The 26,977-nt window shown below is 30.8% G+C and overlaps 1 protein-coding gene across 5 annotated transcripts; it reads left to right on the forward strand.

Annotated features, from left to right (window-relative positions):
- The first annotated feature begins 2,479 nt into the window (after positions 1–2,479).
- On the forward strand, positions 2,480–26,906 carry LOC143073171 (poly(U)-binding-splicing factor PUF60-like). Of its 5 annotated transcripts, XM_076248510.1 has the most exons (14): positions 2,481–2,582; positions 13,203–13,257; positions 16,889–16,966; positions 17,693–17,898; positions 18,446–18,504; positions 19,077–19,290; positions 19,853–19,980; positions 20,787–20,858; positions 21,403–21,505; positions 21,870–22,001; positions 22,545–22,677; positions 23,124–23,353; positions 24,353–24,545; positions 25,030–26,906. In XM_076248510.1, the coding sequence occupies exons 4-14, from the start codon at positions 17,842–17,844 to the stop codon at positions 25,137–25,139; spliced, it is 1,431 nt and encodes a 476-aa protein (XP_076104625.1). In that variant the 5' UTR covers positions 2,481–2,582; positions 13,203–13,257; positions 16,889–16,966; positions 17,693–17,841; the 3' UTR covers positions 25,140–26,906. The 5 variants fall into 5 exon arrangements, with proteins under 5 accessions (XP_076104622.1, XP_076104625.1, XP_076104624.1 ...); XM_076248507.1 differs by lacking the exon at positions 16,889–16,966 and having other exon boundaries at positions 2,480–2,582; XM_076248509.1 differs by having other exon boundaries at positions 16,889–17,898.
- The last annotated feature ends 71 nt before the right edge of the window (positions 26,907–26,977 follow it).

Here is a 26,977-nt window from a genome sequence, read left to right on the forward strand (position 1 = left end):
CGTCTAAAAGGAAACGGAATAATTTTTATCAATGGATAGTTCCGTATTTGTTATTTGCGCATTTTAAGTTATTGCACGACTGACACTCAACTTTGAGCAAAGTACAAATACGCAGCTACGTCGTCAGAATAGGGCGTGTAGAGAGAGTACCAGCTCTCGTCACTTTTAGAACCCTGCAGTAACTCAATAATTAAACTTTAAAATTCTAAACATCGCATGGGGCGTGTAGAGAGAGAGTACTATATATGCTCTCCGCAGGATGGATTTTGCTATTTTATCGTCCAATTTGGCCATACATCAATGTTGCTCTAAAAAAATCTGGATAGTTTAAAAACTTTATCTTATAAGAAAAGCATTTACCTACGGAATGCTGAAAACTCAATCTAATAAAAATATTGATTTTCTGATTTCGTTATATCAATAGTTTAATCAGATTAATATGTACTATAACGAAATCAGAGATCGATAGTTTAATTACATTGGCTGAAAACTGAACATTTGAAAGTCAAGTTAATCCAAGAACCTGAAAACAATTGAAGAGCTTTATGGCCACAAGGAAAGTTAAAAATATCACCTATAAAGGGCTACTTATCACGAGGGAGTTGAAACCTCAGTTTCTTAGTAATTCGCATGTAAACGACCTATAGAAAATGATTGATTGTTGGTTGCCAGTGGCAAATATTTCATGAATGCCCAGGACGATAATAAATTAACAATACATACAATAGTTAGGTACTTTAAGAGTTCGTTCAGGATGAAGATCGGTAAATTTATGCTACTGGAAAATGAGGGTACATTGGATAGGGACAGAAACTTTGCCTTGGAACAAACCAACGAGTTACTGATCATGAAGGGTTCTTAAAGTGAAAAGAGCTTGGCACTCTTTCTATGATGCCTCATTCTGACTAGAATTCGCTGCATACTTGTACATTACTCAAAGTTGATTGTCGTGCGATAACTAAAAAGTGCACAAATAACAAATATTGAACTATCCCTTAGTGACAAAAAAAAAAACCGTTCCATTTTATTCGATTTTGAAAAACAGAGGCGGATTTCGGACCCCTAATGGAGCTAAATATATGATAAATGTATATACTTTTTACAAGCAGCAGTCCGAACGTTGTCTAAGTGAGCAATTATATACATTTTAACAGTATCCTGGCTCAGAGCTAAACTACTAATATTTGACTTATTTTAAATTCAGCGTGTATAGCGGGTATCAGTGTAAAAAAGATATCAACAACCTTCCTCATGATCGTCATGCAATCGATGAAAAAGAGCTGGTAGCATTCTAAAAAAAGATATCAACAACCTCAGTCCCTAATGATCGTCCTGTAATCGATGAAAAAGAGCGGATAGCATTCTAAAAAAGATATCAACAACCTCAGTCCCTCATGATCGTCATGCAATCGATGAAAAAGAGCGGGTAGCATTCTAAAAAAGATATCAACAACCTCAGTCCCTCATGATCGTCATGCAATCGATGAAAAAGAGCGGGTAGCATTCTAAAAAAAATATCAACAACCTCAGTCCCTCATGATCGTCATGCAATCGATGAAAAAGAGCGGGTATCATTCTAAAAAAGATATCAACAACCTTCCTCATGATCGTCATGCAATCGATGAAAAAGAGCGGGTAGCATTCTAAAAAAGATATCAACAACCTCAGTCCCTCATGATCGTCATGCAATCGACGAAAAAGAGCGGGTAGCATTCTAAAAAAGATATCAACAACCTTCCTCATGATCGTCATGCAATCGATGAAAAAGAGCAGGTAGCATTCTAAAAAAGATATCAAGAACCTCAGTCCCTCATGATCGTCATGTAATCGATGAAAAAGGAAAATCAAACGTTAAATATTGAATGCGTCCGAAGTGCTTTCTGGACAAACCTTCATCAGTAACGCTCAATAGGCGAATGTTTGAAGGCCAACATTATATAACAACCGAAATAGTTGATAAAATGTTTATTAAAATTAATCGTTCAAAATGTACATTCAAAGATTACATCTGCCGACATGTTGCAGATAGTACTGAAGAAGTCGGAAAGCAATACAAAAAAATATGAAATATTTGAGATAATACACGCGTGTATTTAGAAATTTTATTGCTTAAAATTCAGAAGAAAATATATACATACTCAACCCTATACCATCATGTGAATATTTGGCCTACTGTGAGTTGGTCATTTTTCATTGATACTCTCAAATGATGGGCGCTGGGAAAACGTAATAGTTCTGAATTATTTATCCGAAACGCTATTATAAAGCTTATGATAGACATTTTTTAAAACGTAAATCCACTTGTCTAATGCAGGTTTAGATTAAATAGGTTTATTTTTTTTCAATAGATGCAAAAACCTTAAAAATTTCAAGATACTGTTATCTCATGAAATGTCCAAATTGTTTAAAAAAAAATCCCGACTTCTACTTTAAATCTTCTAATTTAACATCTCACGGTCCCGTTCACGGAAATGTGGGCTGGTTTTAGCTTGTGCAAAATTTATTTATTACAGAAAGACAAAATGGCGACCGATATGGGCAGCATTCCTTTTACCGAAAATGGTTTTACGTTAGACGAAGAGGTATAAATTGTCATTAATATCATTATAAAAGTCCAGAAAACCTTTTATCTCGATTGTTGTGTATTTCTGTGTGTCATACTCATTATTCATCATCAAGCATTTTCGTCACTTGCAACATTCATTTACATGTATAATCAATTAATGCGTGCGCTTTTAGCATTCACGTCTTCTCACGTTAATGAGAAGAAGCTTTAAGGACATGATAATATTTTAGCAAATATCAAAAAGATGTTTGCAAAATACAATATACCTCAATCATCATCATGTCAAATGTTTTTCCCCCTCATTTATTTATAATTTGACAAACTTAACCATAACACTTTAACAGAATCAACATCACAATTCCATATATGTCTAATGCTGGTGGTTATCAGAACAGTCTGTGCCAAACTGTTTTTGGTTTGTCTCGCCAGGAACATATATTTTGAAGGGACTTGACACTGCCTACTTGTAGTCGGATTTTATCGCCGTGTTCATGAGTATGACACATATAGGTAATCTGTATATTATCTTCACTTCCTTTAAAGCAGATCAGTACTGTAATAAAGATAGGATACAGAAACGGTAAATGGAAAAATAATCACAGAAAAAAAGTCACAATATATATTTAAGTACATTGTATAATTATTTATCAGACATGTCAGAAGTATGTTGGAATGCACATGTAAAATTCGCTACATTATTTGCATGTATGCAATAGATAACAAAACTTTTTGAATGCATAGAAAAATGTCATTATACGCTTGTATCAGATTGATTATCTTAAGTCATACCTGCCAACTATCACTATTTGTGGGGGATTTCCCCCATGAAGGCTCCAAAAAAATAATTTTGAAAGATCAATTTTAACAAAAATATTAATTTTAAAATGGCCATAGGGTTGTTATAGTAAGGAGAAGCCAAAAAACAACTTTGAAATGTATTTGAATGCCCCATTGAAGGTTTTGTAGGACAATAGCTAGTCCTATAATATAACAGGGACTAAACTTAACGCTCGCCCGGGCGCCCGAGGCGACCAGATTTTCGGCTTTGCGAATATATTTAGTCATCATGGTCGCCCAGCTGGCGACTGTAAAAAAATTGAAGTAAATCCCATTTGTACCCTTTCCCCCGAAATATTAACAAAGGCTGTTCCCAAAAGGAAACCTGTTTGTCTTATCAAAGCGATATAGAAATATAGAGTATTTCCGAAAACCAGTAGGTTATTTCTAATAACTGAACCCAGTCGAATAGCTATGTTTTCAATCCGGAGTCACGATGTTGCATATATATACCTTCTTCTTTCCGCATGTTTTCTTAGTTCTGCTAAATTTTCTACGATAATTTCATTATTGAACAGTGTTTTCTATTTTACTGTTCAATAAGCATCGTGAAAGGGATGTTTTCTTATTGTCCTGCGATTCATTACAAGCCTGTGTTAGACGGTAACTTGCCCCTGAATCGCTTTTTACAAAAATATTTAATAAAAAACGAAATTTAAAATCTCGTAAATAAAAATCCCAATATCTAGTTTGATATCCAATCTTCATTAAAAACTTATTGAAAAATATATTTTGATCAACACTATTAGAGGATGGCTTGGATTGAGATAATATTTAATGTTCAAAGAAAAAGCCATATTGTCTAAAGGTCAACAGGAAGTTGAAAATTTGAAGGGAGATAATTTTGTTAGGAAACAACCTAAAATAAATATTGTCAAATCTTATGATGCATTTCTGGTGGCAATAATTCAAATATTATAATGGTTACCATAGAAAACATTTTCAAGACTACAAGTAGGATTTCACAATAAGGCTTCATTTGAAAAACTGTTTTGTTTCATACCATGAACATACATTTAAAGAAGAATCAAAGAAGTTTGTATTTGAACATATATGAAGACTACTTCCTGTTTTACTTCTTGTATGAATAATCCTCCTTACGTGGAAGCACTTAACAAATGTACAAGTTTGTTAACATAAACATCAAAATGATTTGCTTTGCTTAATGGTATGATAATTTGATAAAAAAAAATCTGACTGGAACCAACATCAAGAACATATTAATTTCTGAATAAGGTTTAAATACAACTAATGTTCTCCAGCTGAGCCTATAGCTAGCAATATTCAAGGTAACTTATACAAAGTATCCTTACAATCCCGGTTATTACGCTAAAGTGCCCTTTCAGAAAACTAGCACCCTTCTGCCCTGAGATTTAAGCTGGAACACTGTTAGTAAGTATATACTAAGTAATTTTCAGTTTTGTTTTATTTTAGTATAAAGATTAGTGGGCTCCTAAAATTTTAAGCGGGCCCCTGAAAAAAATATCTTAGGGGCCCAGCTGGCCCCTAGAGAAAAACAGTTAAGTTTAGTCCCTGATATAAGGCTCTGAAGGTTCATAGCATTTACATTCAACATTTTTTATCGGATATTTTTTTTTACTATCAATGTTGAACCTCAGAGTCTTATAACAAACATCCATTTTCTCGTAGTGGATTCCCAACGAATTTTTGTGGGAACTTTGAACAACAATTTGACAATGTTTACGGCAATTTTAAGTAAACTTATGTCATTATCCTTACAAATAAACATCTCAAATAATAAATTAAAAGTCCTACCTTATCATATTATGAATTTATATCCTTTTTTGAACCACTTTTCAAACTGTCCCCCCATCGTTTCAAATTGTGAAGCGGGTCAAGTACAAGAAGTTCCAAATTTTGTTTTTTAACTTTAAGATGATAATAAATGATGAAATGGTGTAAATTAATTCTAATTTCCTCACCAATAGAAAAGGAAGCTTATCATCTAATGTTTCTTAACACTTAAGAGGTGACGATTTAGTATTCTATAAAAGGTAAGGCAGTCAGGGTTTAAGCTAGGATTTTGAGGGCTTTAGTCACTTTTGCGCGCTATTAAAATCAACCTTATTTTGTGTAAAAGCAAGGGGCCAATGATGTATATTACTAGCTTCATCTTTTGACTTTGTCAGATTTTAAGGGATTGAGGCACCAGCATGATTGGCAGTTATTGTATGATTTGACTGTATTGGCCATTATTATGAAAGATTCTGACATGGAATCCAGAAATTTAGTTCACAATTTCTCTTCAGTTTGTTCCAGGGGTCATTCCTGATCAACAAAAGTTGGATTCTATTTTTTTTAAACAAGGAATCACAGCAGAAATTAACTTGCAATGATTATTTCACTGCATAATCATTATCCATATAAAAGGTCTAAATCGATATTTGGAATCATTTCTTTCAAGTTGGAAATGTGTAAAATCCTTTCTGGAACTATAATAATGACTGAAAGTAGGTTGTAAACAAATCAACAATAGATCACGTTTACTACTTTCGGTTTTAAAATGAAACGAAAACGGGAAGTGACACGTGGATAATAAATTCAAAACAAGTCCGGATTCATCAGGAAATTATCATTTTTTGATTTAAATTCCTTTAGTAAGAGATATTTGTCTCTCTCGTTTAATGATTCTAAATTAAATGATTTCGTATTTTACGTTTTTTTAAAGTCTATAAATAGTCAAAGGAATACTGTCACGCATGCGTAGAACACAATACAGGAAGCACCTGTTTAACTCGTGAAAGTTTTGAATAAACACATTAAAGTTCTTTATTTTAAATGGAAATTGTCGAAAGTTTTTTGATGAAAATTTAAATCAAATATGACGAAAATGCCTTCGAATGACGAATCTACGACAAATGAACTTCCGATCGTTGGAAAAATATTGAAATTCAAATGCGAACTGACCGGTTTGTTACATTTTTGATTAATTGACGAAACTAAACTCCTAGCTGGTTGTTGAAATGACTTGCCGACTGACTGGTTTTCCTGGGGAAATAATTATGATGGTTATTCAATTATGGGGTTTAATAATAATTAACGGATTAGTGACCCATCCGATGGCGATAAGCGGATTAGTTGTAATCACAACTTGTAACACCTGTTAAAAATGTTAATTACCTGGAGGTCATAAACTTGTCAAAAACATGAAGACAGGTAGATTTATAGTTTTTATTGCGAATTTTTTTTTACACTTTCAAAATTAAAGTGACGAAATTGATTTGAAATACTTTCGTCAATGAGAAAACCCTTTCGTAAAATACGAAAGTGACGAGCGCTAGCAAAATCACTGGGTAAGGGATGATTGTATAAATGAATATTAGGCCTAAAAAAAAAAGATATGTGTTTCCGGTAACATCATTTTGAAAAATAGGGTCGGTAGGTCGGAATTCTTTTTTTTTTTTTTTTTTTTTTTTTGACATCGTAAATGAAATCCGGAAAATTATCATGGTTTTTCCAAGTCCGGATCCGTAATTAGTTTCAAAAACCGGAAGTGTGCCATTTGCAATGTTTTTGAAGCACCTGCTGTGCAAATTTCTTGGATTTTAACCTATTTGGAATACCTTTTGACATTAATAAAATGTTTTACTGGCTTTCTATGCAAGTAGAAGCAAGAGAGAAAAAATATTATGTCATCTATCAGAAGCCTGTGTCAAAAACAGGGTCGGTTGATACAATTTTTTTTTTTTTTTTTTGAAGATCCAATAAAAAAGTTCGGGTCGGGGCTAAAAAACAGGGTCGGTCGGGTTAACGGAAACATTGATCTTTTTTTTCTCGGCCTTGTGTCCCGATAATAACAGGAATTACACGGTGAATATTTCTCCAAAGAGTTATTGAAAATAACTTGGCTGTCTCATGAAAATAAGTCAAAGCTGGAAATGGTGACAACCATTACATACATGAATAAGGTAGTTGGCTTTCTATATTTTCTTGCTTTACAGATTTTTATACATGTTGGGGCTTTGCCATATTACAGCGTTTTTTTTTTCATGATGGTCATAACGGCAGTTTTTTTCCTCTCGCGGAAGGCAAAATGGTATAAATTGCTTACATCAACTTCATTTAAACTCTTGTTAATGTCAAATTCTTTTGTCTCATTGGCTTTCATTCCACATCCCCTTACAATTTAGATTAGGGCTAATTTCATAATGCGTGTAGAGTAAAGCTTTGGTCGGCTTGCTTGCTTTGTATGTTTTAACTTCTATCCAAGCTTTGTAAAAAAAGATTCACATAATAATACAATATTTATCTATATATAGTTATACAGTTAATGCATAGCTCAACGGTCATATGCAGAGTCTGTCTGCCCCAGGTCAAATGTCAATCAATAAACGGTAAAATGTGATTCTATAAGTATTTTGTATTTAAAAAGTGATTTATATGATATGAATATTACGCGAATTACGCAAACCAATATGAATTTGCATTTGTGCATTACAATATCTTTCATGTTTCTTGTGCTGTTAATCTGGTGGCCACTTTTTCCTTTCTTTTTCTTATTTTAAACGACCATGTACTATTTCCAAAAAGCTATTTTCTTCCTGTCATATTCATACAATATTAATATGTTAAGCCCTTTAATGAGACATCACACAACAAAACAATGGTAAAATTGCGAGATCAACATATGCATGAAAAATTTAAATATTAAATGTCCAAAATCAGTTTTGCCCTATTGGCAAGAAGCTGGCAGGTGCGCTAGGGATGGATTCAGTTTTATTATATTATGATAACTTCATTTTGTCTCTAAAAGCCACCGGCAAATGTATAAGCGATATCATAAAAAGCACCAGCACTTGTATCACACGTTAAATTGTAAATGCATTGACCCGGTAGACAACTTCATAGAAGATACATCAGATACAAAGAAAGGCGAAGGATACGATTTGCAGCACTGTCTGTGTTCTTCCTGTAAATGTTGTGCAGAGTGTTAAAAAAATGTACTTGTCAAGAAAGGGGCAAATTTAGTGTTGAAGAGTTTCTTCAAACACTGAGAGATTAAAATTGCATTCTTTCTTGAACTTTCTTCTCTAACAACTTGCTATTATTCTTTGTAACAACTCGATTTTTGCAATACAGATATTATTATTTATTTCTATTGAAACATACAAGAAAACGTTAGGTGAATGAGACTTGGCTCGCTCACTCCCGTTGTATGAACTCGTATTTTGAAAGATATTTATCTACTCATCCGCTCTCACAACTAGAAATTAATTTCTGCTGATGCTTAACAACTTTGACAAGAGAACTTTTGGTGAATGATAATTGGCTCGTTCACTGTTGTATGAACTCGTATTTTGAAGGATCATTGCATCGCCCGCTCTCCAAACTCGCAATTGATTTATGTTCATTCTTAACAGCTTGGACAAGATAACTTGCTTGCTCAATCCGTGGTATGAACTCATATTTTGAAGGACATGTATCGCCCGCTCTCACAACTTGAAATTTATATCTTGTGATGCTTAACAACTTACTAAAGAACATTAATTTTGGTGAATGAGAATACATGTATGTCACTTCTGTTTTATGAACCTGTACTTGGAAAATCATGTATTGCCACGCTAGCTCTAACATTGATGCACTCTCATGGAACATTGCAACTTCATACCGTTAGCAGCTAGATTTCATGAACATTTGAACTCGTTTTTCGAAAGAAATTCATCGCATCGCCCGTTCTATTGACTAGAGAACATTTATTTGGTGAATTTAACTCGCACGCCTCCGTTACGTGAACTCATATTTCCAAAGACATTTATAACCTCGGCCGCTCTCATAACTCGCCCATGATTTAAAATTCTGTTGGTGCTCAATTAACAACTTGTAGAGATATTTTTGTGAATGATAATCGGTTTGTTGATACATTATAACTGTATTTTGGACATTGTTCTTTTCAACTGTAAACAATATACTTATACCGTTTTTTGGGGAGAAGTCAAGGTTAAAAAATAAATAAAATAGAACTCATATTTTTCTATTCTTTATGTTTTTTGCCGATTGTTCTCTATTCTGTTAACCCCATTCGTATTCTCTCACCACTTTTTATGGTTATCTCAATAATTGCATAACACTATTACAGTAATTGGTCGTGTTTCCGTACGTTGTACTATACTGATTATAAATATTATCGTCAAATTCGTTTCGTTCACGAAATCCTTAAAATAAAGAATCGGCACATATATTTGAAATAAAATGGCGTGAAAAAAAATTGTATGTCAACTGAGGATAAAAGTGATGGATTAGGAACATTATTTTAAACTATTAATGCGGTAAGAAGTTACTTTCATTCATATTTAGGTTGTTCCTAATAGTTTTATTTGTTTTGGCAGTGGATTATTAATTTAAATTTTTGCTACGAGAAAAAAGTACAAATTTTATAAGATTCTGAGGTTCAACATTGATAGTAAAAAAAAATATCCGATAAAAAACGTTGAATGTAAATGATATGAACCTTCAATAGACATCTATGTTAAGTGATAAATTTTTCTTTCATTAGATCTGACATACATTGTACTATATATCAACTAATAATAGTGTAAAAGAACATGTTCTTTTTATTCAAAACTGACTTTTTAATAAACAGGGAAAGCTTATTGTTTTCTTTTATTTAATAATGAGCACAAATTGTTTTTCATTGGCATGGCTTCCTACCAATACAGGTAGCGAGAAGTCTTTAAAAAGTGAAATGTGCCACAAGAAGCCACTAAACGATATCAACAGTCCCTATCAATAATTGTTGTAAATACCAAACTATTACTAATGGCAATGAGTTGTTTGTTTAACACTCAATCTAAGGATTCTCATCTTAAAAAATCAAAATAACATGTCAAATTTAGATAACATATCTATAATACTAAAATTACGAGGTCCAATTTGTCAGCCGTCATCACGTAAAAACGCTGAATCAAAGAATTCAACTTTATATATAACTAATATAGTACAAAGGTGTAGATTTAAAATTACACCACTCCAGGCCCTTTTGTTTTCCACGTAATTAATATTGCCAATAATTAAGAAGTTCCGGGTCGAGTCTGATACCGATACCAATAGTATATTCACCTGTTACCGATTACCTTATCTATACGTTCCGCATCTGACAGGCGCACCACCAAACGGTGTATTCAGGATTAATATGCTATATAGTATTACACGGGTCATAATCACAGGGTTGACACTACTTAATTGTCAAATTGTTACCTATTGTAGTATTTTAATCAGTTAGACTTTCTAAGATAACAATACGAATACTAAAAATCTGGACTAAAATAAGGCGTATAGGTACAGTTTTCAATTTGTTAGCGGGCATGACGTAAAACAGCAAATCAAAGAATTCAATATTTATAACTAATATAGAACAATGCTGTTGATTAAAAAATACTCCATTCCAGGACCTTTTGTTTTCCAAATAATTAATATTATCAATAATTGATAAGTTCCAGTTCGACGGGTTCAAACAGAAAGATTTGAAAGCAGAGAAAACTGTGTATCTTATAATCAGCATGACTTAATCAGATGACAATACTAATACTAAAATAAGGCTTGCGCATAGTTATATACTTTAATTCAGTCACGGACCCACGATATACGGGTGTGTTCTAGTATATTTAATAATTGTGACTTTTTTCTTATTTTGACTCAAATAAAAGGAAAACTATGCGAATACTTCATACAAAATATATAATGTGACTTTTTTTCCTGTGACTTTTTTTCCTACATTCACGGAAACTTACATGTTATAATACTTGTTGTTATCCCGATAAATCCTGATAAATATCAATAAAATGACGTTTAAACTAGTTTTATAGCGATGCCAGTGAATCAAACGTGTAGTCTGTCACTTCAAATTTGTTATATGATTGCATTCATTTTATCACAGAATGAAACCGAATGCAAACAGGGTAATAAAAGAAAGCGCAAATTGCAATCCCAAATTCAAAATCATTTTTAAAACACTTCACATCAAATAAATCATAATTAATTTGGTCATTTTATATCACAAATGTACTTTTTCATAAAAAGTTGTATTTATTTATGATAAGAATTACATGATTAATTTATTGAGTGCAGATCCCATAGTTTTTCGGTCAAACCCTACCAAAATCCATAAATCGTGCAAAGTCTCATGAAGGGCTTATTCTCGTTTTGCCTTAGCTGTCAAAATTATTATAAAAAAATAATCCCATTTTGCCTTAGTACAAATTTTCAGGTTACAAAGAATAAACTAAGGCGAAATGAGAACTTGTGTAAACAATGGAATTAAGTTATTCTTTGTTTGTATTGCAATTATGTTTGATATTTGTTATTTCTAAAACTATCCTGGATTTTTACCAAACTTGGACAGAAGCTTCTTTCAATCAAAAGATAGTATAGAGAGGAATATTTTTTTTATTATTTTTTTGCAAATAACAGCAAAAGTAGGTGAGACACCAGGTTCCGCGGAATCCTTACAAATTTAATACATAATTAGCACAATTTTTATTCGTAAATATTATTTTTTATTAAAGTTTCTGTTAAAAATTAAACAAGTCTGTGGGAATACATGTTTTTTTTCTTCTTTTAAAATTTGTGTGTGTTGCATAATGTAAAGGATAATTAAATTATTTTGATTTTGTTAACTGCATAAAATAAAATGAAAATTTTCAACTTTTATTAAATATGAAACGAACAATATTTCAAGAGAAGCAACTTTCCTACTCAAATGAAGATTTTTCCTGATTTCACAACTTTTGAAATAAAAAAAATGGTTACTTTTATTAAAAATAATCATTCAAGAGAAACAATTCCTTAATTACATGTTGTTTAAATTGCTATAAAAACACAGAGAATTAATTTGTTTATTTAATATTTTTATCTAAATTCTCATTTTGCCTTAGTTCAATTCCCATCTGGCCTTAGTATATTTTTTACCTTTATTACCTGGAATTCACTTATAAGGCGAAATGAGAACACACCTCATGAAGTGGATATACATGTATACTGAAAAGCCTATCAAATTTATTTCCCTTCAAATATACTGTTTCCAGGTCTGGCTGAAAAAAAAATAGGACGTTTTTCAAATGTATATGTATTTTCAACTACAAAATCTGAAAATTTCTGTTTGACTAAGTGACTTTTTGTCTTGACATTTTGTGGGTCTGATAAAAGTTGGGGAATCACTGTCAGAAGAGAAATCTGGACCATGTACTTGTCTACTCTTAATCAGGTTGAAAACAACCCTTCAAATGCTTGAAATGGGGACTTATATCTTATCTAATAATTTGATAGCGCTAAAAACAAAATTTTCTTAGCTGATATAAAAAAGGAAGATGTGGTATGATTGCTAATGAGACAATTGCCACAAAAGACCAAATGACTCAGAAATTAACACATGTGGGTCACTGTACAGTCTCAACAATGCAGAATTTGAGAGTTTTAACAAATGTAAGGACAAAATATAGACCTAAGACGAAAACAAAAATGGTTCACAGCAGCAAACGACAAGCACTGAACTCCAGGCACAGTCATAATCTGGCAAATAAATTGAACAGTCTTACTAAACATGCTAAAAGATAAATCACAGTTCTGATCTTTGAATATGTAACAATGTTATAAAGTACGACAGAAAGTGGCATTGTTTCTTAAATTTCTACACAAAAAAAAAATGCATCAAGAATGTGGCAGGACATCATTTATACCTTGCTAAAACCTTTTTAGAGTAAACACTAACAACATTTAAACTGTAAATTAAAATTATCCTGTTTTTTAGTAGCTTTAAATTTAATGTTTTTCATTTATTTTTCAGATGGCGATGGCTATGGCTGAGCCAGAATTAAAGATGATGAAGCTTTCAGCTCTAGGTAAACTTGGATCTCATAGGGCCAAGTAAATGAACTTGGTCACATATGTTTGTAGAACTTGTACAAAGCAAAAGTGCACTGAAAAACACTTGGGCAAAAATACAAATGAACCTTTAACATGACATGTTTAATGTTATTGTGATACATCTTTGTAATTTTCTAATATGTTTTCCCCCAAATATAAAAATACAATATCTACATGTATATATTTATGTGAGACTACATGTAGCTTATATAATCATTATTTTTTATAGGTTCATAAGTTTTGTAGGTATATTGAAATATTTTATTTGGGTTAAATATATATGTACAAAACATGCAGGTTCTTCATTAAATTTTCTTACATGAAATCACTTAGCTTTATAAGTTTATGTGAAATATCTGGTGAGTTTCCAATTGTGTTTTTTTTTTTTACCAGACTCCTTAATTTGATTATGAAAATTTTAAATCAGTGACATTTTTTGTTTGAAAATGGTTAAAACTGATTGATTCTAGACTTTTTATTAATTACTCCAAAGAAGAACCATTTTAATCATCTTCAGACCTGCAAGTTTTTCATTATAACAACCATGTATGTTTACCAATAGAATAATGGTATTTCTTTTTTCTGTTTTATCTGTTTCAAGCAGGTTTGCAGCAAAAGTTGAAAAGAACAGAGTCACTCTGCCGTAGAAGATACCTGTAGAAAAGAATATCAAATGGAGTGTTCATTCGTGCATCGAAAAATTATTGTTGCATTACTTATATCATAATCATTGTTTTCTTGCTAACAATTTCAACACAATAATTTTGAAATATTTAAAATCCATGTTCTTGTAATTCAATACTAATGTAGTTTAATGTTGAAACTTTGTTAAACTGTTACTGCAGGAGACACTAGATTTTTTTTTATATTTTCATTTGTAATATAAGTGTGAGGAGAAAAAAATGATAAATGTAGGCTGTACTATAAAAATGATTAAAAAGATGAACTGAAAGTGTTCTATGTGTAAAATACAAAAAATACATACATTGTTATGTCAACAGAAGATTTTTATGGACACATACTGAAAGAGTTTCTCTTTTCTTTCTCTGTATTTGCAGTAACTGACAATTGGAGATGGCCAAAGCAGGCAAGATTTGTCCAAAAGAATGTCCAGATGACCTAAGAATTTTGTGGACCTCTTTTGAAAATGGAAATTGTTGTATGAATGTGATAGGAAATATAAATTGACAAGGGGTTGTAGAAAGGAAAAATTAAGGAAGATTTGAGATTGATGAAACCTTATTGAAGAATGTATTCAAAACTCCAAAGAAACATAGAATTTTGTTTCATAAGTTCCGGTTCTTTTAATAAAAATTCTCAAGAATTTCTAATTTGATAGTGCCATATAGAAATTTTATAGTAAGATTAAATTAACAAAGAAATAAGAATCCGTAATGATACCTGTATTGAATTTTATTTTTTTGAAACAAGTTTGTGAAAGTTCTAATGCCCCTTATTGACAGTTTTGGGGGTGGAGTAAAAGATGGTGATTTATTGTTGTGTTTCTCGTAGACTACACCTACATGTATATGAATTTGATTTCTGCTTTCAGGAATGATTTAACAGCTGTAACCGTGTCTGCTGAAGGCACCTTAGGGCATTTGTAGATGGCTTCACCTTCAGGGCTGTTTTAAAATGATAAAAGTGCAATGAATTCATGTTCATGGATAAAATTTGTAAAGTTTTGTTGTACATTTCAATGTTCAAATTGCCCTTTTTGAATTAAATCATATCACAACAACTGGAAACCATGTGATAACAAATGTTAAATCATATCACAACGACTGAAAACCATCTGATAACAAAAGTCAAATCATTTTAAACAGTTGGGAGCTGCATAAAATAAACTGAATACATTAAGTTTTTGGAATACATGTTTAATATGATTTACAATCTTTTGATCCATGAAAATGAATGCTCTCAATGAATTTGGTTCTTGATATCTCTTGACTTTATTTGGTACCTAAATATATAATTTGGTATCTGCAAAGGCTATTTATATAATAACATAAGCCGTCAAATTATGTTGTAGTTTTAGCCCTTAAAGAATCAAAGTTATTGATTGATATGGATTTAAAGTGCTACTATAATAATATCCGTAAAGGGTATTGGAATAAGACTTATGTATGTTTTTTTAATGGTAGAATTGTAAGGGACAGTTTAGGGAAAAAATCTTCGAATTAATTTCTAATACTTAGTCTGTTGACATTAACAAATTTTGCACAAAATGAAGCAGTATTTTAGGTTTAGATTGTTTAAATACAAAATTGTTAAGTGATTTGAATGAGTCTAAATAATGTCTACTTTCTGCTATCTGTTACAATAGTTCAGGGTTTTGAGGATTTTTTCTATCTAAAGTGTTTCAAATTTTGGCATTGTACTGAATTAAGATAACTTAATAATGTGTGAAACTGCTATAATTTTTTTTTAACCCTAAGGGAAGATCAAGTGATATGATAAAAATAATAAGATGTTCATGGAAATGAAATAAACAAGTTACTGAAAGATGTAAAGTTGCATTTGTTAAAAATTCCTAAAAATTATAACTCAGTTTTGCAGTAAAATTTTGTTCTGACAACTAATTATCATGGTCATTGGTTAATAGATGAACAATTTTATTGCCACAATAAACAACACTATTAAATACTAAGCTAGAAAAGTTTTTTATTTTTCTCAACAGAATCAGTTTAAAGAAAAATTCTTATATTTTAATACATATAATACATTACAATAAAAGTTCACTCACTGAAAATAAAACAATTTGATTGATTAAAACTGCATTTCATTGCAACTTGTTTTAGGCATACTGGTAGATAAAAAAAAATATAACTAATACAATCTGAATTTGTAGATTTTTAAAATTTATAGATTTTTATGCAATTTACAATGCTTTATATGAGTGTGATATCCCCATTTGTCATTTGATCTTTTATATGAAGATGTTTGTTTTTTCTCAAGAGTAACAAGGCTTTATTGTATATTTCAATTCAATAGTTGTGTATAAGTATATTTTTTTCTTCACAGGCGTTCATTACTCCATTTACTAATAAACATTGTTTTTTTCCATAGATGACCAGATGATGCAGTCCAGAAGAATATATCTTACTATTCAGATAACAAGACATATTTTCATATTGGCGAAATAAATTTTCTTTGTTAAAACTCATTATTATTTGGTTGTGAGCCATTTATAATTTAGTTTTGTATCTATTGAAAATATACAGTAAATTTAAAAATACATGGTAAATGATAACCTATCATATCTTACATCATTTAAATTTGAAATATGTCTTGAAATAGGTCATAATAAAATATTAGTTTCTCATAATCTTAATTTTTTTTTTAAATTAGTATCAAAGAAAAATATCCTTAAAAAAACAATTATATTCGATATTTTGATTGAAGAAATTATTTTAATATTGTAAATTTGTATTTAAATATTTTGAGAAACTAAAATTAAATGACCTTTTTTTCATTAAATGCCCTTTGTATACATTGTTTATCATAGTATTAAATAAGATATGTGCCACTCGCGCTATGGAAAATTTTAGATTGTCATACTCATGTGGTTTCTTTCTTTTTACTTCTGTGTTTTTCATATAAAAGTAGCGAGTGAAAAAACATGCACCACCGACCAAAAATCATTGAAGGCTTGTTTGCCATAACATCAGTGGAGAACTATCGGTAAAGATTGTGTTAAGATGGGGACAACAATTTTATTTTCTTATTAAGAATTGTATTGCAATTGAATAATGCAAAACACCGACTGAATCCACAATTAATTCAGGTCAGGTAGAAGATAAGTATAACGAAAGCTCAAATCATAATGTAAGGAAAAGATTGTTTCCCTTAGCATGCTAGAACAAGCTAAATTTACTTAAATGAAATACAAATGTATATATTTAGGGAGATTTTACATAATTTATTTTCAAGTATTTTTATTTCAAAAATAATTTGCAATAGGTGGGAAAAAATGAAATTGAACTGAATATTTGCCAAAAAAAAAGGAGAAAAATATATCCTCTGATAAAATCAAACTCAATTTGAAATGAGATAAAGAAAAGTGTATTTTTTGTTCATATTAAACATGCTTGGGGAAACAGTAAGCGTTAAACATGTACTATATTCCTGCTTACTAAGCAGGGATACAAGGAGATCTTCAGTCAAGCAGAACATGGAATTTGTTATGCGCATGTATTTTTACGATTAAAGATGGGGTATGTGTTCATGAGATGAGCTTACTAGTTTTGTTTAATTATGTATTAAATCACCTTTTTAAATAAATAGAAATAAAAATTTTGAAAAAATAGTTGAAATTAATTGGGCATATTCAGCATTCTGTATGTTAATCCTTGTGGGGGGTATCAACAACAAGAAATGTTCCTTATTTTGTATTTTTCAAATTTACAGATTTCAATGGCACTATTGGAGGTCCACAAGCTGATCAATTAGGAACTCTGTTGGAAGGTCCAGGGGCAAAGAGAGATGTTAAACCTTTTGTTTTACCTAAGCTTTCTTCATCTCACCAAGAGTCCATACAAAGGGCCAAAAAGTATGCCATGGAACAGAGTATTAAAAGTGTTTTGGTGAAACAAACTATAGCTCATCAACATCAGGTATATTGTGTAATATAAATTAAAGAACAGTTTTGATAACCTTTGAAAATTGGCCAGGAAAAAATTTTTAGTCTTATATTTTGAATAAAATCCATGTGATATTTATCTTAGTAAAACATTTACTTACAAGTTTAAAGTAAACTACACTTCTAGGAGTGGCGCATACACCTTGTCCTTGTCTGTTCTTTCATCCAACAAATATTTTCCTCACTTATCTATGGAATTATTTTTAAAACTGAATTACTTTATTTTTGTCCAGCAATTTGGCAGTGATGAGTTGTATCATAAACTGATCATAGATACAAGGATCATATTTTTGTACACAAGACATGCCCTTTGTCTGCAAAAGACTCATCAGTGACGCTTGATTAAAAAATGTTAAGGAGGAAGTATATTAGCACCTTAAGGATCTGACTGATGTCTACTTTCTGTTTGCCTATGCTTTAAATTTTGCAATATTTTAAGAATATACAAGTACAAATAAAGTAAGATTGAAAATATTATGAACAGCTGAATCTAATGTCATTACTTTTCAAATCTTTTGTAGCAAATGCAGAATTTTCAGAACACAGTACAGAGACAACAAGCACTGGCTTTAATGTGCAGGTAAGTACAAAGTGTACGGTTAGAAAGAAATGATGGAAGAAGGAATTATATAGGATAGTTAGAAATTCGCAAAACTAGGATATATTAATTAATGAAAATTATCTTTCTTTAATGAAACCTCTTCAACTTCAATATTTGACTTTCTTGATAAAGGACATTAGATATTTACCAGACCAAGTGAACTCCTGCATCAATTAAGCCAAATACCAGTTTATATATATTATGTAATGACACACAAAGACAACAAACATGCATTTACAACTTAAAGTATTAAGGGACGAAATCAAAAGATCTATGTAGGATAAAAAACTTAAATCAAATAGTTTGGGAGGGGGGTGGGTCAACATTGTTGCAAGTTTTGTTAATCTAAAATCGATTTTACTTTATCCATATTGGTCAATCAATTTTTCCCAAATTAAGTTAAGAGGGGGGTGTGGGGTTCAGTGAAAAAACTATGTGAATTAAGTTTTTTTATCCTTCATTGAACTTTTGATGTTGTCCCTAACTACATATGAGCCAGACAACTTTCATTTTGAAAGTTTAATGATTCAATATTTTATTGTGTTTTTCAGAATTTATGTAGGAAGTATTAACTTTGAAATTAAAGAAGACACCATAAAGCAGGCATTCTTACCATTTGGTCCCATCAAGTCAGTTAATTTGTCATGGGATCCGTTAACAAACAAACACAAAGGTTTTGCCTTTATAGAATATGACATACCAGAGGCAGCTCAGTTATCTTTAGAACAGATGAATGGTGTGATGATAGGAGGAAGGAATATTAAGGTAGAAATTCAGTGTTTTGTTTATCAAAGTTACATACCACCATGATTAAAGGGGATACAAAAAGACAGTAACCTAGACACAAGAGAGATCTATTGGTACTATTTTGCGCTTTAAATGTCTATATAATATATGGGTATCAAATTTAGATTTTGCAAACAAAAGCTAAATAATCTAAGACTGAATTTGTCCTATATCAATGTACAATTAATGTGATCTTTTTTAAATGATAGTTAAAAATTGTTATTGGATAGTTTTAATTCTTATATTTTTTTTACACAATTTTGATATTTCTCTGTAATGGTTAAAAAATGGGGAACTTAACATATGATGTGGTAAAAAAGAAACCAAGATTGTCAAAAGTTATTTTTGTTTTAATATAAGCTGCTGTTTTCAAAAATATTAGAATATTCAAATATAAGTTAAATCCAAAACCGTCTTAAAGGTCAGTCTGAAAAAAAGGAGGGGGTGGTATGATTGAGGGCATTTAAAACTTCACAGTCAGTACATATGAGTTAAATGTTTACACAAGAATGTTATATAGCTTCTGATTTTTTTTTTCTAGGTTGGTAGACCAAGTAATATGCCTCAGGCACAACCCATTATTGAACAGCTAGCAGAGGAAGCCAAAAATTATAACAGAATTTACATAGCTTCAATTCATCAAGACTTAACGGAAGATGATATCAAAAGGTATTTAATATAAACTAGAAACTGTATTTTTCTTAAGTTTCTTAATTGTATAGCACTGATCTTAAAAACATGCTTTAAAATGGTATTTCAAATGAGATTAGATTTGCTATGGAACAGATTGTTATAGATAGAACCCATTAAAACAACTGACATAGTAGACGGTCAAATAATGTTCATGCCTTCATGGGTTAGAAATAAACTACAAACAGGTTAAAAAAATATCTGTTAATACTTCATGGTTATTAAAACAAAAAGTGAATTTTTCTCTCTCCAAGGCATCATATTTATTAAGAAATCTGTTAATACTTACTTCCCTTACAATGACTTAGCCATTGCTCTCTGGTCTTGAGCTAAGAGTATTATAAAATTCTGAAATATTGAGAAGTTTCTTAAAAAAAGTTCCTGTGATGATATTGTGTAAGGCCTGTTCAAGATATGATTGTAGAGTTACAGCTTAGAATAATGTTACTGTAAATTCAGAAATTATTGCAAAAAATGCGACAGGGTTGTAATCGCAATAATTAAAACTCGCATTTTGAAATTTTTAATATTAATCAAACAGGACTTTTCTGAATATCGCAAAAGTTAAAATCGTATTTTAGTCTAAATTTACAGTATTCAAAGTCTCCCCATGTCTTGTCATGCTTTGCATATTACTTAAATATTTGGCTTAAAGATGAAACTCGGTTATTTCAGTTAAGTAGATTGTGACGGAAAGATTTTTTTTTTATGATCCATTATTGTTTTCTTTAAATCTTTACCTGATAAAAAAGAATATTATTTAATTCTTTAATACTTTATTTTAGTGTGTTTGAAGCATTTGGAAACATTTTAACTTGTGAAATATGTAAAGATCCAACAAAGCCAGGAAAACACAAGTATGTACTGTTACTATGGTTACTATTTAGTGCTATTAGGTCATAATTTTGTTTATGTGAAGAGGTATAGGACAAGAATATTTGAGCTCAAACGTATTATGGTTGACCATTACAATTCTACATATAAAACAATTCCTGTGTACAATTTTTGATAAAACTATTATTAAGCATTGATGGTCCCCTTTACACAAACATTCTAGTGTTTTACCTGAAACAAATTGAAGAAAAATCTGACCCTAACCCTTTTCTAAAGCAGTGGTCCGGGCTTGTAAAATCTCGGGATTAGGTGAACTGTTTGGAAGAATATTCAATGAATATGCATTTACCGTCTTATTGAACATATCGGGTATTGGAATATTTTTTATAACATTTTGTGTAGCCGATCTGCTGGATTCTACTGAATGAAAAAAAATTCCTTGGAAAAAATGTACAATTTTGTCAGATGAAACAAACATTCAAACTTGTGTTTAACTGAACTGACAAAATAAAGTTTTTTCACAAAAGTGTACACATATAAGTAAGAATGCTTGATTATTTTTTTCAGAGAATATGGTTTTATTGAATATGATTCCTCTCAGGCAGCACAGGATGCAGTAGCTTCCATGAATTTGTTTGATCTCGGTGGACAGTATTTAAGAGTTGGCAAGGTCAGTTTTTACAAAATATTCTTTTATAGAAACATTTGCTATCTGTAAAAACATTTTGAAATTCTGAATCAAATACAACAAAGTTTAAATGTGATAACAATTTTAAGTCTTTTTATTTTTTGTGTTATTTTTTTAATAATTGTATTGTGTATGTAATGTTTTGGAAATAAGTTGTTGCAAAAATTAATGCATTTAATAAGTGGAATATTGAAATTTATGGTTTTTATTGACCATTTGTACTTTTACAAATATGTCTTCAGCCTGAGTTTGCATTTTTAGTTTAAACCCATGTGTTACACCTTTGGCAAAACTATCATATTAATGCAAAGTATATGATAAATAATTATTAACAATTATTTTACAGGCCATAACACCACCTGATGCCTTACAACCTACAGCAGGACCCAGCACATTACCAACGGCAGCTGCAGTGGCTGCTGCTGCTGTCACAGCTAAAATTACTGCTATGGATGTCCAACAACAGATATCAGGCTTTGTAAGTAACTTAAAACAAGATTTTTGTGCAACAGATGACAGGATTTGTAAGTGATATTTTGGGTAGACAGATGCAGTTTTATTGTCACATTTTGTTTAAGGTTTCCAGATATAAATATATGAATATGTATTTAAATAAAATACATGAATTTCAACAAATGCATGATTTTATAGATCTGAGGGCTGTTCCAGGAAATATTTTTTGAGGGGTATTAGTGGTGAAAGCAATCACAGTTATGCCTGCATTTTCCCTAGGATTACCCTTATCTAATGAACAAAAACATGGGAATTTGACCAAAATGCAGGAGTTATATCTAAATACTATTATATATTGAAAAGAAAAAAAATACATTTTAAGCAAACAAAAACATTTATTTTTAGAATAGATACCAATTCGATGCTGCATTTGATTAAAAAGAAGTTCTTCAGATTTACAAACAAGTATGCAGTTAATCTTACTTTTAGGTAAAAAAAAAAGTCATTAGTCAAAGCATTTACAATGTATGAGAATAGGTCTTAAGCTACGAATATATTTGTATTTTAGGCACCACCAGGAATAGCCGAACCATCAGGTCTTGGTTTGAGTGATTCTCCTACACATGTACCACCAGTTGGAGTAGTTACACCTGCCTTGGGAGCAATGGTACCACCACCAATAGTATCACAAGGAATGTCATGTAAGGAGTTTATTTTATATGCCCTAAGTTGTTTAGTCTTAAAATAACATGGAAATAATATGAAAATTATATCTCTGAGATTAAGTGTTTGAGAAAACATGTTTATGACGAAATATATATATATATATGGTTGAATAGCTACAACACATATTATTCTAGAACGTTACTAAAAGTTAGCTTGAAATAATATCAATTGGAACTAGTGCATATATAACTTTAAATTAGGGACGTCATCAGTGACAAAAATATGACAAAAATATGTTTTGAACAGTTTTCCAGCTTTGCCATTAATTGTTTATTGCATGGATCTCACTAGCTCTGGCAATGTAAAAATCTACCAACTACAATAATTAATCAAATACCTTATATTATTAGACAATGTAATGTTTTATTTGTTGACTTCCAATGTAAGTGATGATTATATGTCTCTGTATATATATTTATAGTAGGTGGACCAGTAGTATCAGTAGCAGCACTCTCCACAATGCCATCACACATACCACTCCCACCAATGGTCACACAAGATAAAAAGAAAGCAGAAGAAAAAGAGAAAGAGGATAAGAAGAAAGCAGCTGACGATGACCAATCACAAACATTAGAACAACAGGAAAGCATGAAAATTAGTGGAACAAATGCCAGACATATGGTCATGCAAAAACTGATGAGAAAATCTGATGTACGTATCAGTGATGAGTATATCAGATATTCATGGGTTATTCATCTCTTTGTATGGTTCTAGCTTACCAAGATTCTTATTATATGTCGATGAACTCATTCTGAATTTTATGGTTTACTGGTCAATGTTTAATGTTCATGATTTGATCAGTTTCTTGGAAACCAATAATAAAAACAATAATAAATAGTAATCAATCAAATGTATTATATGTAAAGTAGGATTGGTCATTTCCGTCTGAGAGAATTGATACCTAAACATTTTTATGGTTCATTGGTCAGTGTTAATTTTGGAAAAATTTGAGTCTATCAAATCATAATCATTTCCTAATTATCTCTGGCAAAAATTGTATCCAAAATATGATTTTTATACCCCATTTATGGGCATTATGTTTTCTGGTCTGTGTGTCCATTTGTTCGTCTGGTTGTCCGTTCATCTGTTCGTCCCACTTTAGGTTAAAGTTTTTGGTCAAGGTAGTTTTTGATGAAGTTGAAGTCCAATCAACTTGAAACTTGGTAAACATGTTCCTTATGATGTGATCTTTCTAATTTCAGTGCCAAATTAGAGATTTTCCCCCATTTTTATGGTTCACTGAACATTGAAAATGATAGTGCGGATGTGGCATCCCTGTACTGGGGACACATTCTTGTTCAGCATGGTCCAATAATTAGTTTTAAATGCTATTCTTATTGTTTGTCAATCAAAAATGGATTTACTTAGAATTAAGGATGGAAACTTATTTTGATGTACAATGAAAATATTCAATTAAGATATTTGAATGAGTGTTCCAGGGGAATACGACATGTAATGTAGTTAAACTGAGATTCCTAATTCATTGAGTTTGTCTCATTAGAATTAGAAATGGATTCAACCAAGAGAAAGTTTTAGTGACACAGAATACAATGGAATATCTCAGACTTATCCCAGGACATAACAAGGTTCAACTATATCAACCTTTCTCTTTCACATATTTCCCAGTCTATATATCTGATTTTCTTTCAGCAGTATCACGTGATGGTTTTAAGGAATATGGTTGGTCCAGAAGATTTGGATGATGAACTAGAGAGTGAAGTTACGGAAGAATGTGGGAAGTTTGGTAACGTCAACCGGGTTATTATTTACCAGGAAAAACAAGGAGAGGAAGAGGATGCTGAAGTTATTGTCAAAATATTCGTGGAGTTTACAAAACAAATAGGTAAGGTTCAGATTGTACATTGGAGTTGGTATTCATAGTAGAAAGAAATATACAGACATATTTCCTGAAATGAAATGAAAGTGTTTAAAAATAGTCCTTTTTTGGCTTATTCTTTTTTCATTATCAATATAATGAATAAGTTTAATATTTAATTCTTTTTTCATTATCAATTTAATGAATAAGTTTAATATTTAGTCTCTTTTGCAAGAAATATCTGTGGAATGTAAAGCTCAAAGTGAATCAACTGTGATATGAAAATGTATGGGACATTGTTTTTGTGTAATTACACTACCAGTTTACACTGCCATACAATATACAGATCATTATTAAAACAATGCTTGCAGAAAATTCATAAATGATAAGTTATTTATACAATTGGCCATTTACAAGAAAAAATGTGATTTCACGACTTTACCTGATTGAGCTAACATTGTTTAATACCTTGTCTTAAAAATATAATATTATAATGTATTTTCTATTGTAGAAGTAGAAAGAGGATGTTCATCTTTAAATGGCCGATATTTTGGCGGAAGAATAGTGACAGCTGAGAAATATGATCAGGACTTATTTGAAGCCAAAGATTTATCAGGGTGATCAAGTACAGACAGTTTTAAAAACTACTTTGCAATAATAGTTACAATGTGTAATTTGTGATGAATGGTGAAAGTTATACAACTGTATTTATTCACTTGAGAGAATGTAAAAGGTAATAAAGAGTGGGTGTTATAGAAGGGAACTATGAATTGGAAATCAGCTGTATCACTACCAGGCCACTGTCCTATATGTAGTGAAATAAACATTGGCAACAAAACATGGATAAAGTATTCAAATTGGATAGTATTTTTTGCCATATGACGCAGGTGTCAACATTCCAAATATAAAAGGAAGACTCTTCATTATTGTTTTAAGTTTGGAATCTCCTCTGAAGATTTAGCTTAAACAGAGAAGTCAAATTTCCCATTTTTTTTTTTATCCCGCTATCACTATTAATTCACCGTAATTTTTTGTTCGCCTTTTTAAGATTGAGAGATAAAAATTAAAGCATTATTAGTTAATACAATACACAGTATTCAAATTTATAATTCATAATTTTTTAGCTAATTTATTCATTAACACTTAGTAGTGAACATTATATTCGAATAACAAATTGTAGTAGGTTCGATGAAAAATACCATTAGAGGAAGATCTCCCACTAAAAGGTTTGAAATGTTGGCACCTATGAAATTTTAACTAATTAAATTAAAATGATTTTTCAGCTTAATTCATCTACATTTTAATTATCACATGTATATATTTCCATCCCAAAACATTTTTGATGACTTCATTATATTTTAAATTCGTCAAGACGGTTTTGTTTTCCAAAATAGCAAAAACATTTCTTTTTTTGTTGTATTTTTACGTCTTCTGTTACATATGTGAATGTGACTTACCGTATTCTCTGACATAATAAACAGACTTGATTCATGAAATATGTAAATGATTTTGCATCTAGATCCCTTTTTTAAACTAAAGTACGACAGTCATGCTGTATTTATAGATTATCGTTGATCATCTTAACGAGATTGATTTTCTCGCTTGAGACGGTATGGCGAAAGCGAAAAATTCAATCGAGTTGAGATGACCAATGATAATCTGTTTATCGCTATTTTACCTATGACGATGTTGTCAATTGCATGTCAATTTCATTAGCAATGCCACGTGCCTGCTTAGTTTCTAGCGATAATTTTCCATCTCAAGCGAGTAGCATGATATGAAAATTATCACAAAAGAAGATAAAAGGAAAAATGCACAAAATAGCGATAATAGTCCTCTTATCTCCTAGAAGGAACACATGTAAAAGTTTTTTTAATTAATGAATTTGATTCACCTTGCTTGGATTTTATAACTGGGAGAACAAAATTATTAAGTTTCTTAAAGTTGTATGTTCTACTTAAATCATAAAAAGATATAGTTATTTAAAATGAAAATTTCACATGTTTGAATAAGGAAAATTCATTCTTTAATCTGCAAAAGTTGTATTGAAAGTATATAACATATTAGTATGAGAGTGCTTAATTTTAACACATGAAATCCAATCCAACTAAAATCATTGCAAAAATTACCATTTATAAAAAAGAAAAAACATAATATTTTAAAAATAATAAATGTACATTTCCTAAATCAGCATTGAACCATTTTCATTATTCAGATTTGCCAGATTATGGTATTTTCTCACACCAGTCAATTTTATTTTATTAGCATATACAGATTTTATCAATCATATAAGAGAATCAATAGGTTGCTATGTTCATGTCAAATTGTGTTATTTCTTTCTGTTCATTGTTATGAAAGAAATTGTAAAATAAACTTGATGTAATAAAATTTGTTGATTCATTAGCCATAGTTGTTAACTGAAACTAAATTTAATCATTTAGACACATTTTCATTTATTA

The sequence above is a fragment of the Mytilus galloprovincialis genome, chromosome 4 (assembly GCF_965363235.1).
Source record: "Mytilus galloprovincialis chromosome 4, xbMytGall1.hap1.1, whole genome shotgun sequence".
Classification (NCBI taxonomy): Eukaryota; Metazoa; Mollusca; class Bivalvia; order Mytilida; family Mytilidae; genus Mytilus; species Mytilus galloprovincialis.

What these genes read in the sequence shown, in the direction of transcription:
- LOC143073171 (XM_076248507.1), top strand. Translation starts at nt 2,523, where the DNA reads ATGGCGACCGATATGGGCAGCATTCCTTTTACCGAAAATGGTTTTACG. An exon ending in GTTTTACGTTAGACGAAGAG is followed by an intron (nt 2,583 to 13,202) that starts GTATAAATTGTC and finishes TTTATTTTTCAG; the next exon opens with ATGGCGATGGCTATGGCTGA. An exon ending in AGTATCACAAGGAATGTCAT is followed by an intron (nt 22,678 to 23,123) that starts GTAAGGAGTTTA and finishes ATATATTTATAG; the next exon opens with TAGGTGGACCAGTAGTATCA.